We start from the raw sequence: 12,685 nt of genomic DNA on the forward strand, positions 1-12,685 counted from the left end.
TAAATACTAAAAAAAGTAAATATATGTGTATCTAATATACACGTTCAAAATTGCTAGTGTTATAGTGTTTATTGATCTGTGGGAATGTTGCTATGTAGTAGTCAACAGCAGAAAATGAGAGAGCGAAAAAAAAAGTCGACTATAGTAGTTTGTACTTTTATCAGGGCGGTAGAAAGTTTCAATTGAGGTAGTTCGAATTTTTGCTCATTTCTTTTCCACATAGTCCGCTTCGAGTAGCACTTGTATGATATTTGAATCCCATTAGAATAAAAGCATTTATTTTTGTACGTTTGATAAACTTACCTCAACATTCATCATGTATCAACGTGAAATTTGTTTTTTACTACGTGGATCTTTTTACAGCGTAGAAAATGGGTTGTCATCTCAAATATAGAGAATTGGTGGATACTTCAAAATTCGGAAATGAGTTGATTGGATTACAGCTGTGACTGTTGCGGTCTTGTGACTTGAAAGAGCAAATACACCTTATGAGCTTTCCGCTTCATTTTTCTTCGATACAAGCAAAGAGTTGGCGTATGAGGTTGGCATAAGTATTGCCCTGCATATCCACATTGCAGGAAATCTAATGGAAAGATGCGTTCTAATTTTTCAACACACCGGTCTTGGAAACTGATGACTGAATTATGAATTTTAATGAGGGTTCAGTGAACCTGGATGCTTTTATGTGCTCTGTTTATTTTTTCGGACCGAAATTGTAGACTTACGTTCCATTCTTTATCAGTTCGAGTTCAAGAGGTTTGTGGTTCTTGTTCATACATTGCAAAATTGTCCTCGTAAACCTAGCACACACTGTTTATGAGCGCGTGCTAACATTTTTGCAATTAATACAGTTAATGACAACAGAAGTTACTTTTAATCTTTCAATAATCATTCAAAATCGATTGGAAGCAAACGTAGATGTGCCTACTATATTGACAAGTACTAAATCTCATATCGGAATGGATTAATTCTAGCACACGATCCCTGCTTTCTTGGGGGAGTCTTCATGCACATCTAAGCATGACAGTGTGTGCAGGTCAATTCTCTGTACTACATCTGTGCTGTGGAATATGAATGTTCTTTTGTTTACCTACCTAATAAATGATACCTAATATTTGTATCAAATATTGTGAACATTGTGTTAGGTAATCTTCCGACAGCAGTACGTGCACAGCTCTGAGTTTTACATTTTCACGGAGGACTTTATTTATTTTTATCATTGTTCATGTGCATATTTAAAGGCATTATCACACAATTTAAAAGAAGGTAAAACTAGTAAGGGCTTTCTGTAAATAAGAATCAGAAAAAAGAAGAAAGCATCCAGTTGATCACTTTGTTGGAATACAATCACGTGATAGTTTGCCAGGTAGGACGTGTACAAATGGTCAGTAAGAGTACAAGAAGGAGAAAGGATGATTGATACAGGATGTACAGTTACGTAAAATAATAAGGAAAGGAGAATTAAAAAGCAAGGGTTTAAAAATGTAATATAGGTAAATAAAACAAAGTAGTTAAAGTAAATGATACAAAATTAAACTTCTGTAATTGGCATGGAGGAGAATTTTGAGGATATTTACGTTGAAAAATGGTCGAATATACAGTCTTGTTCAAAACACACTGACTCAACTTTTGATAAGTGTATACGTTTACCCATAACCAGAAGTATATATATATATATATATATATATATATATATATATATATATATATATATGTATATCTTTGGTTGTATAAGACCTTTATTTGATTCCAAAATAATAAGTTGTCTTACGTAAGCAGTTAAAAAAAAATACTTCTTCTAATACGGCTTGATTGGCCTGTTTTTCAAGACTGTTGTGATAGGCTTTCGAGACAGATAGGAATGGGGCTTTGCAGCAATATCGAATGATGGTGTGGATCAAAAGAGAAATTCATGTCTTTGACATAAAGATACATTTTATGGATATAAATGAAGTTAGGAAGAATAGCAACTACGGGAATGATGGAATGTATTTATCTTCGTGGTAGAACATGGAAAATCAGGCAGATGTCGCATGTCTCCAAGCTTCTTTTCGTCCTTCGGTGAGGTACGGGTTTTTATATGGACTAATTCTCAGGTTGGAGCCCATCTGTACACGAGTTGGGTGAGGTGGGGATAGCCTTTAGTGACAGGTAAAGTGATAATTAAGATTCTCAAAATTTAGGTGGGAATGGAAGCTAGGATAATATTAAGTTGAGATGAATGGTAGTACTCCCACACTTCCAAATGCAACCCCATGCGAAGAATGGGTATTTCAGCTAGTAGTAAATAAGAAGGAGGCATGTGATACATCAGTCTGGGCTAGAATGTTCCGGAAAAGCAAAAAATAAAATCTGGAATGTTAGCGGTACTCATTTGGAAATTAGAATGTATTAAATGTGGTAACTGACCAGGATCTACGAGTAAAATAATATATAATGTGTAAAGGACGAGAATAGCAGCTGAAAGAGAGAGAGAGAGAAGAAACAAGCAGTCAAATGGAACATTAACAGTCAAATGACAACCATTTAGTAAATCAGTTAAACAGTTGACCCGTTTGATACCAAGACGTAGGGATATAGGTAATGAATACGCGTTACTACGAACGTAGACTGTGCGGAATGTTCGAGAAGCACCCAGAATAATGTTGCCCTTGCGCAACAGCACGTACAAAAGTACAAATGCGTTTCTTCTTGATTTTTATAACAAATGCCTTAAAGGTTTTTGAAAGTTACCTTAACCTTGATTTTTCTTTTTGCCTTATACAATATTCTCTCATATGATGCACTTATTGCACCTTCTTGATTGGGGAGCTTATTTCCTCCTCCTCCAAATGTAAATCTTTTAAATTATTAAAAGGAGGTACATTCCAAAGTAATCCCAAAACTAGCGTTGACGTTTTACCTTCTACAATTCGTAGAGATTAGTAATATCTGTATTATTGTTGTAAGATTCTACAGGGTGAGGCATACATCTTTTAACACCCCTGTAACGATTGGTTAACATACGGCTTGGCGTTCACACTTGGTTCATGGTATATGGTATTCGAGTAGGTAATGAATCATATTGCACGACATGGGTGCCATGGTAGCTATCTTGGAAGGCACTATGTTGGATCCAACTTTGGATTTTGAAATGGGAAGGGGGGCATGTGGGGTATGATTTGACACGAGCTCGATCTCTGGGAAAGCATAAAGTCGAAAATGGAAGGTAAAGAAAAACGCCCAACTCTACAGTCAGTCCTATATTAAGAGAAATAAAAAAAACTACGACTGACAGCGTCTGAATTTGTGGTTTGGAACGACAGTTCAGTTCTCTGGAGGCTGCCCGCAGCTCCAGGGCTGTTGATTATGCTCGCCCTGTGCAGTCACAAATCGTCTTTATTCGAACGTTTTTCACTCCCCCACGCATGAATACGGGCCTTTTCATCATTGCTACAGAATTTCCTCTGCATATCAAGAGCACTACAAGAATCTTCAACATCAAAGTTAAAAAGTACAAAGTATGGGAGGAAGTCTATCTTCCTAATCAGCTTACAATCAACAATGAAGTGAGCTCGCTCCTGAGCAGTAATGCACTGTTAGATATGCCAACACATAAACGTGTCCCTCTTCAATGTAAAACAAAATTGTGTACGAAAGTACAAAGGGTTACACTGTGTTCTAATCCAGATTCACGTGAGGTCCGAAGTCATTTTGCGGGCGGGTGTGCATCTTCCTATTGGAAGAGCTCTGTTTCGTCTCGTCTGCGCACCCATAAATACTGTGGTATAGCTTAGCCTGCAAGCATAATTGAAATTGTCAATATGGCTCGCAATGCTTAACAGATTGAAGACCTCTAGTCTAAATTATTCTGGCCTCAAACGGTGATGATTTTGGTCGTGTTGCCATCACCACGATACAACGTTTCACTACATTCACAAAAGCCCAACTGACAGCACTAAAACTGCTTCGATCGGTTTTCCGCTAGGTTTCCGCAACCTCAACTAGTTCCTTACCGTTATTCTATGGCTTCTGGCACTTAAAGTGTATATGTGTATACCAGGTCAGTAATTATTTTCTCAATGTTAAAGAATTAAATTTCTTCTCTGTTTTCTGCTAGTTTTTACATATGTTGATATAATCCTTCTTTAGATGTCCTCTTCTTCATTCTCAACTGTAGAATAAATTAATTTATCTTTTGTAGGATGTACTGAGGAATATTGTCGAAAAGCCGTTTGTAGTATTACCTTACGATGAAGCATTTGATATATTAAATAAAAATTTAAATGAATTTAAAACACATCCATCAAGAAAAGAAGGCTTTAGGAAAGAGCACGAGTTTTTTCTAGTTAAGCATAACGGCGATTTGCCAGTTTTCATTACGGATTGGCCAGCTAGTATTAAACCATTTTACATGAAGCAGAAACATACCAATTCGTTACAGGTAGGTAAAGTAACTTCATTAAGTTTTATTTTGGTTAAGATCACACAGCTTAAGTATGAAATATATTCTAAATATATGTGATTCTCAGTTTTTCCATCATAGTCACCTGATAACGGAATTTGACAATGTTGTTTTAAGATTTGGGAAGAAAGAAATGATCAGAAATAGCGAGGTCCATCGAATACAGGGAGGTCAAGTACTTCAAACTTTGTTTCCCCTCTTTTCACTTTAGATTCTGATTCCTAAAAACTCTTGGACGTCCAAATTTCACTTCACCATTGAAAGCTATGTAACTGTGAGAATGCTAGGATTCATAATTTAGTGGATATTATTTTATAAACAGCGCCTCACACGAAAAACCCTTTTTCTACAAAAATATTTTTTTCTTGAGCTTACTATTAATGGATCAAATAACATATTTTACCATAAGTAAGAAGATAAGTTCCACTTACCTGTGTTTTTTAAAATTAAATTCTAATCATTTCGATACCTATTTTAGCCATGTGAAATCTTTTGGGGACGTAATCCTTGAGTTTTTAAATCGAGTCTTGCACATGATGGTTTTCGCCATTAATTGACAAACACAACTTCTTAAAGACAGTTTGAAATCATATAATAACTTAAAAGTATCATGATTAAAATACACTCGAAAACTATAGTAAATAATAAACGTATTCTCTTGTACATGTATGCACACATTCAGTTCTGCATAGATCAAAGTTGCCAATTCAGATATATCAATGCTCACAAAAAGTTATTAAGAACTTTTCGATAAATATGGACATCTTTATACGTATTCTCGGTACCACCATAGTTGGTTGCTAGTTGTGCTGTTGCCTAGCTTAATGATATAATTCCAATCTTTTTCAAGCGTACCCTGATCAAGGTTTAGTTCCGGTTACGATTTTTGTATGGTTAAAAGAAAAGAAAAAAAAAAAAAACTTGAACTGTGTTTATGAACTAAACTGTTTTCTATTTGAAGACAAATATTACAAACAAATCGACGGTTTGACCATAGGTAGCCCTTTGTCCCCATTAGTTGCGGATATAGTCGAATTATTTTGAAGTAAAATACTCAAAAGAGAAGAGCCTAAATATGTAAAATATTAATAGGTTTTTAGATGATAAGTTACTGACTTGCAGGGAGGATAAAGATTTGAAAATATTATTAGAGAAATTGAATAAAATACATGAAAACATAAAATTAGCAACGGAACTTGGAAAGAATAGATATTACCATTTATAGGAACAGTTCTATACGAGCATTTTCAGTAAATGTAGCGCCTCGAACTTTTATATCCACAATAAATCAGCTCATCCGTTGAACATCAAAGCAAATGTGTGGATTAACCATTTCCATAGAATCTAGAGGTTAGTGCCATCAGCAGAAAAATTAAAACAACAGTTAAAATTTGTTCACAACTTAGGTCTATTTAGTAGATACTTCAAGGTTACGTTAAAAAAATGGAATTTAAAAGCTTTACAAATATATATATATATATATATATATATATATATATATAAACAGTAAAAGTTAAACGAAACTTTTTAGTAATTGATCATAAACATTGTTCTGATATAGTGATTGGCAACTCTGAAGGCGACTGGCATCTCTTAAGGAGAATTGAATCCGCGTATACGTGTGCATGAAAATAAGTTTCTTCTTCGCAACAGTTTCTTAATTGTGATATAAGTATAGGTTTTCAGCAGGGGAAAACAGTCATGGGTTAGATATCAGAAGATGCCAGATTGCTGAAATAGGCATTGAAGGTATTAGATTTCAAATAAAAAGAAACGCACACTAGTGTCACAGCTACGTACGCGAGCGGATCGTAGCTCACAACTATCAGTCGTATATAATAAGCGAGCGGCAACTTGCTTTTAAACACTTAGAGTATTTTTTCTAACTATGGATACTGGGTCAAGTAGCAACACTTGTTGCAACTGGAAATGTAAACTACTCTGTTCCTTTCAATTTTTTAAAATGAATTTTTAGAGATTCATCAATAGTGTCTTGCACTAAGAGCAAAGATTTATTTTTACTGAAATACCACTTTAATACTTAAAAACAATCTTTAATTAAAAAAAAAAAAAAAAAAAATGGTTGCACAACCATGGAACATATAGTACCAGCCGCCCCTTGTATCTACTGTTCTTTCGAGATGTACTGCCCGAATTGTTGGAGTCTGTACTTTTGGGAAGATGTGAATGTAACATGACGGCGCACCTCCTATTTCAATGTTGATGTTCACCATCATTTGGATGCCAACTTCCTTAATCATTGGATTGCAAGGGATGTCCCATCTACCGATTCCATTCCTCTTGATTTTTTTTTCTATCTGCCTGCTTGATTTACAAAACACAGGAGGTATTTGAGAGAGTGCGCCAAAAGTTGATGCGACGTCGTGCTGCATCTTTCGAGTTGCTTGATCGCTACTTTGAACCGTTACTGATAGTTGTTTATACGTATAGTGAAGCAGTGGTTTGCTCGTAATAAAAATTAAGCAATCATCAGATGGATGTTACACAAAATAAATGAGGTTTTATTGGCACAATAAACAAAATAGTTACTGCAACTTCTTACTTATTCCAGATGAGGTGGCGCTTGAAATAGGAATTTCCGACCTTAGAAACCATCTTTCAAAATACTTGTAATGGACCCATCTGTATAAATTTGACCTAAGTTGGAAATACTCTATGTATAATCTTGGTAGACTATTGTAGATTACAATGATACTGTTCGTAACACTATTAGTATGTTGTAATAATGTCCGTATTGATTTCAGTCTTTTGTCTCGTATTACAACCATGAAACTCCTTCTCTTAATTAAAAATAAATAAATTACTGTTTATAATGTGTGTTAGTATATTATAGACATACATACCACAAGAATGAGTTTTTCGTAGTATATCGAATGATGAGAATTTACGTCTCTAAACAATATCATATTTTAGTAATACATAATAGAACAATAGCTGTTGTAGCTTTCTTTTGTAATATTAGGCGTGTTTGTGTTTTTGATTGTTGATACGTGCCTGAATAATACAGAAATATATCAAATGACTGTCTACAGAAAGGTGCTCTATCTATATAAGACCAAATTAGGAATGCCATTGCTATCTTGGGGAATGACTCTAGAACCAAACTGCTTCTGTCGTGAACAGTAGTGTGTCTGAAGTTGTAGGTTGGTTGGTGTCGTCAAGTGTTGCTTAAATTGAACCGTTACCAGAAAGAGTATATCATGGCTCTTTTCCACGTTCGTTTTTCCTACATATGCATAGTGAAAGTGTTAAGAGAATGGGTTCTCACTCGGGCACTGTTGCCACACTTGGTACAATTGTACCAAATTCAGCCCCTTTTGTCATTTATCAGCCCGTTGGTACCACGCTGGCATTTTCAGCCCCTTTTGTGAAAAAGTTGGTACAATTCTACCCAATTCAGCACCATTTAACAAATACTTGTCACATTTTCAAAAGTGTCAGTAAGACTTTTCCTACATGTCATGTTACTCATACTGTGTTATGTCATGAGGAGCGAACTCGGAGATAATTGATTTGTTTCTCGTTTTATATATATATTTTTTTCATATAATACTGTTTTGGTTTATTGGTTTCCGTACAATACATACCGAAGACTATAACTGTTTTCTCTTTTAATTTGCAGCCTCTGTCATACTTCCTACGTGCGACAAAAGTTTCATCTACTTCCACGGATGTTTGGGGTCCTCCTAGTGGCGTAACAATAGGGTAGGCATTGCCTACGGGTTTAGGACGTTTCGGTATATTCGGGGGCGTCCCAGACTTTTAGCAAAAGAGAAGCAAATTATATAAATGGAGCCCCAAGTTTTCGTGGTCTTCATTTCCAAACATGGCAAGAATAAAAATTCCTGCTCACTTCGCTCGCAGTTTATTACATTTGCGTATCAAATTATTGGCATTACTGTTAACTCGTCGAGGTTATAGCACTGCGTGATTAAGAAATTAATCTTCCTGTATTAATTCGATACCAGTCCTATATTACATGTACTAAGCTTACTAACTTAAGCTTAAGCTTATAAAATTCCCCTGCGCAACAGGCTTTCAACAAGAACGACAAATTCTATGACCTATAAGATCTGGAGTAAAACGAGTTAAAAAGTATTATCATGAGGTTCAACACAATTGCCACGTACTGCGGCTACACAGAACCAAGCACAAACACCAAAGGTTGGGCAAACGGGCAACTGCCCGGGACGCTAACGTCAGTGGGTGCCCAAACGAGCACTCCAAAATAAATTTTCGAACGTATTTTGTAACATCACTGTAATAAAATGTAAAGTATAGGCTAGGACTGGGTGAGGAGGCAAAGACTCATTGGCAGGGGGGAAATTTTGCCTTCGTCCGCTACTGACGTTGACTGAGATGACGTAGTGTTAAATGGATGAGGACGATACTGATCTATTTAGGCTCTAATCTCAACATTATTGGAGAATAATAATTAGGTGATCTTCTTAAATACCGATTACAATATTACTTACAATATTTTTGTAGACGTGATAACTTTTTTTTTTTTTCAGTTAGTGAATTTTTATCCCTGTTTACTGGAAAGAAAAATTTCGTGTTGGCAACACTGCCCAAAGCTAGCCAAATGTGGGATGTGGCGCGTACGCGTAAGTTAGAGATGGTCATACATTGGCCTATTATATGGGTGAGGGGGCACCACTAGGGATTTTGCCTAGGGGCGCCAAAGACCATTGTTACGCCACTGGGTCCTCCTATTTGGATGCACTTTCTTGATTTGAACTCTTAGAAGAGGGGAGGGGGAGTGTTCTAGAACTTTATCTCTTTTAGTTTCGTGCTATAGAACCATGTATTACACTGGTATAAAATAATGAATTCGGCCCTTTTTGTTTCAATTTGGTACTATTTTTCAGCCCACTCCAGAGCTAGGATTGTGGCAACACTGCACTCGGGGTAACTACAAAGAAATATATTGTAGAGCATTCGAGAGATACAGTCGCGCCCGAAAAGCACCAGAAAGAAGATGTAATTTATTTCAGAAGCATACAAATGTCACAGCTACGTTTTAAAACCTTTTGATATCCTCTGCCTTTTCACTTTTTGGTGTCTTACTGAGAGTCACTACTTCCCCTAACTGCTATTTTAATCGCTCTCATTAATTATTTCTCCTTCCGTTTGTTTCCTCGGCAGTTGAGGCGGGGTCTTTTTTTATTAATCTGGTTCCTAGTTTATGTCAGACAGTATTTTTTGTTTTTATTTCTTATCAGACAGAATGCTTACAATGTACACAGAAATACACAAATATATATGTATATATTTTTCTATTTGCTTTATTAATAAAATTATTTACTTTGCTTGTTTCTATTTTTCTTTCTTTTGATTTTATTATGTTTTATGTATTGTTTCTTTTTATTTACATATAAAATACATTTCCTCCTACTACACATAAATTAGACACAATAGTTGATTTGGTAGTATCTTCTGAGAGTCCGATCTCGTGACCTTTTCCGGTTTCTGCTTCCCAGTGGTCTCCTGGTCTCCTAGAGAACAACTTGTGATCCTTCTCCAACTTGCCTTGTAGCACAGCAGTGCACTGCACTTTTTCATTAATAAATACTATTCCTAACAACATATAGTGTGCACTCGCACTGATATATAAATATATAAGTGAAGTTTTCCTTTCTGTTAGAATTTCTGGTTCCAAACGTCTTCTCATGTGCCCTTCTGTTGTTCTTGCTATTGCATTTTTATATTGTTCTCTGTGATAATTCGATATTTTCTCGCATAATTCCTCACATTCTTTTTATAAATGTTCTATTCTTAGTACTTCATTAATATTTCTTCCTGCTATTAAAGGAACTGTATTTGCTCTTATATCCTGAGTTTGTGTACATTCGAACGCTACATGTTCTGGGGTTCCCGATTGGTTATAGTGTCTACAATTCATGTCTTCAGTTAAATGTCATGTGTTACACGGTCCATGTGTTGTAATGTAATATATCGTGCCTTTCCTTGGGTCTATATGTTTGAAATATAGTCTCTGTATGTTCGGAAAGAAACCATAGGTGGTTCTTCCTGTAAGTTGATTCATCCCATTTTATCTGCCATTTTCTCAATACTTTCTATATAATCTCTGTTCAATACTTGGTAGTAGTTTTACTTTTGTTGATTTTTCTTTTCCCAGTATACTTGCTCTTCTTTTTATTACTGTTAGATGCATTGCATAATTCCTATAACTATCAACAAAACACTCTTTTGCTGTTGCGGGATATGCACCTATTAATGTCTTTAACATTTGTCTTTGAGCACTCTATGGTAGTGACATTTTGAGTTTTTTTTTAAATTTATTATTATTATTATTATTATTATTATTATTATTATTATTATTATTATACTATAAACCCAAATACCTGATAGCTTCGAAAATGTAATTGTGGTATAGCTTCAGAATTTTAAGTGGAATTTGAAATTATGTTTTTCTACTATATTTTCAATGCGGTTGTTAGTGTCAATTTCCGTTGAGTATTCCTAAATTCACCAATTTTTTTTTAAATCATTACCACATCATTATGTTAATTTATTTATTGCTATATTGTTTCTGTTTTCTATTTCCCTTCTGTTATCCTCAGTTAAAATTACTGTATCATCAGCAAATGCTACTACGCTTTTTAACTTCTGGGATGGATACTAGTTCTTGGAGATGGGATTCCATAACTGTGTCCCGGAATGTTTGATCTCAACTGATCGTTGAGGAGTCACTTTTGCAGGCTATTTTCTGTACATTTTCCCCGTCACTTAATATCGTTACTTTTCCTGTTTTTAGATTAATATAAGTCTCCCGGGTAATTTTATTGTCTCCGATAAGTTGCGAAACGCACCGCTTCCATCTGCAAATATTCCAATTATGTAATATTTTTTTATATATATATATATATCCAGAGCTTGATTAACTAAATCCTCAATCCATTTTCCCTTTCTGTATTCATTTTTTTTTTCTTTGTCTGAATTCACGTATTTTTCGAAAATACTTTGTATTGTTTAGTAATACCCATTATTGCATTGAATGATTTGTTAATAATAGCGTCCTCATCTCCTTTTTTAAAAAAAATAATCAATGTTGATTCCTTCTATTTTTCGGTACACAGTGCTGTCTTACGCACTCTTTGAATAGCCAGATTAATACTAGTGTTAACTGTTCTTTCAGTTCTATTACTATTGCCGCCTTATTGTATCTGGGCCTGGAGCTTTTTTTCTTTTCTTTCATTTTAAATTTTGATAAGATTTCCCCAATCTCCTGTTTTGTAATTTGTCTTCTGACTTGTGTAATGCTCTTCCATTTTACTTTTTTTTTTTTTTTTTTTTTGTCTCATCTGTTAAACTGTCATCTGGTAGTTCTTCATTAACAATTCTGATGATTCTTTCCATCCTATAGTCTGTCTATCATCTTCTGTAATGTCGATATTGTGGGTGGTGATCTTATTTTCTTCATGGCGATTTTGTAAGGAATTCCCAAGCATCAGTTATTACTTGCGAATTTACATAGGTTTCCTAACTTGTTTTAGATTTGTATAGTTATTGTTTACATTGTATCTCCATATCCTTGGACTATGCGTTGTCTCTGTTTTACATTAATTGTTCTTTGATATTGTTTCTTTAAACTCATGTTCTTTTTCCAAGGTTTTGTAGACTTAACATAGGTTTTAATATAGCATATTTACATTTTTATTTTGGGTGGATTTCTTTTATGGCTGCTGTTATACAGTTTGTCAGTTCATTTGCTAATTCGTCTACGTTGCAACCAGCTTCACAAACAGATGATAACTTTAATTTTTGTTTAGTTAACTGCCAGTTTATTTTATTGAAGTTATAATTTATAATTAGTTCTTCTATTATTTCTTAATTTTCTCTCATGTTACTGCCGAAGTCAAATACTATTAAAATAATGTCACTGTCTGTTTCAGAATTCTTTATATGCCAGTTTGTTACATAATTTACTGCTGTATTGTTTGCTGCTGTTATATCTATGTTTCCATTACCTTCTGCTCTATTTTGAAAAGTTAATGAATTTCTGATTTTATTGTGTATTTTTTAGGTTCAGTTCTGCTATATCTTCTAGCAGTCTTCTTTTGTCATTTGTATATAAGATAAACCAAAGACTTGATTTTGTATTAGTATCAGCTGTAATTGAAATGTTCTTATTTTGTAAAATTTTGCATTGAATTGGGTGATAATTAAAATACAAACTATGGTGTCTGTATCGTT

At 34.6% G+C, this 12,685-nt stretch overlaps 1 protein-coding gene across 2 annotated transcripts in view; it reads left to right on the plus strand.

Annotated features, from left to right (window-relative positions):
- The window catches only part of AsnRS-m (asparagine--tRNA ligase, mitochondrial), a 70,339-nt gene that overhangs the window by 52,216 nt on the left and 5,438 nt on the right, over positions 1-12,685 (plus strand). For both annotated transcript variants that reach the window (XM_081738763.1, XM_081738764.1), the window contains one exon: positions 4,184-4,423. In XM_081738763.1, the coding sequence (XP_081594889.1) occupies positions 4,184-4,423 (240 nt within the window). The remainder of the gene's footprint in view (positions 1-4,183; positions 4,424-12,685) is intronic.

Source organism: Thermobia domestica, chromosome 14, assembly GCF_964235325.1.
Source record: "Thermobia domestica chromosome 14, izTheDome1.hap1.1, whole genome shotgun sequence".
Lineage (NCBI taxonomy): Eukaryota > Metazoa > Arthropoda > Insecta > Zygentoma > Lepismatidae > Thermobia > Thermobia domestica.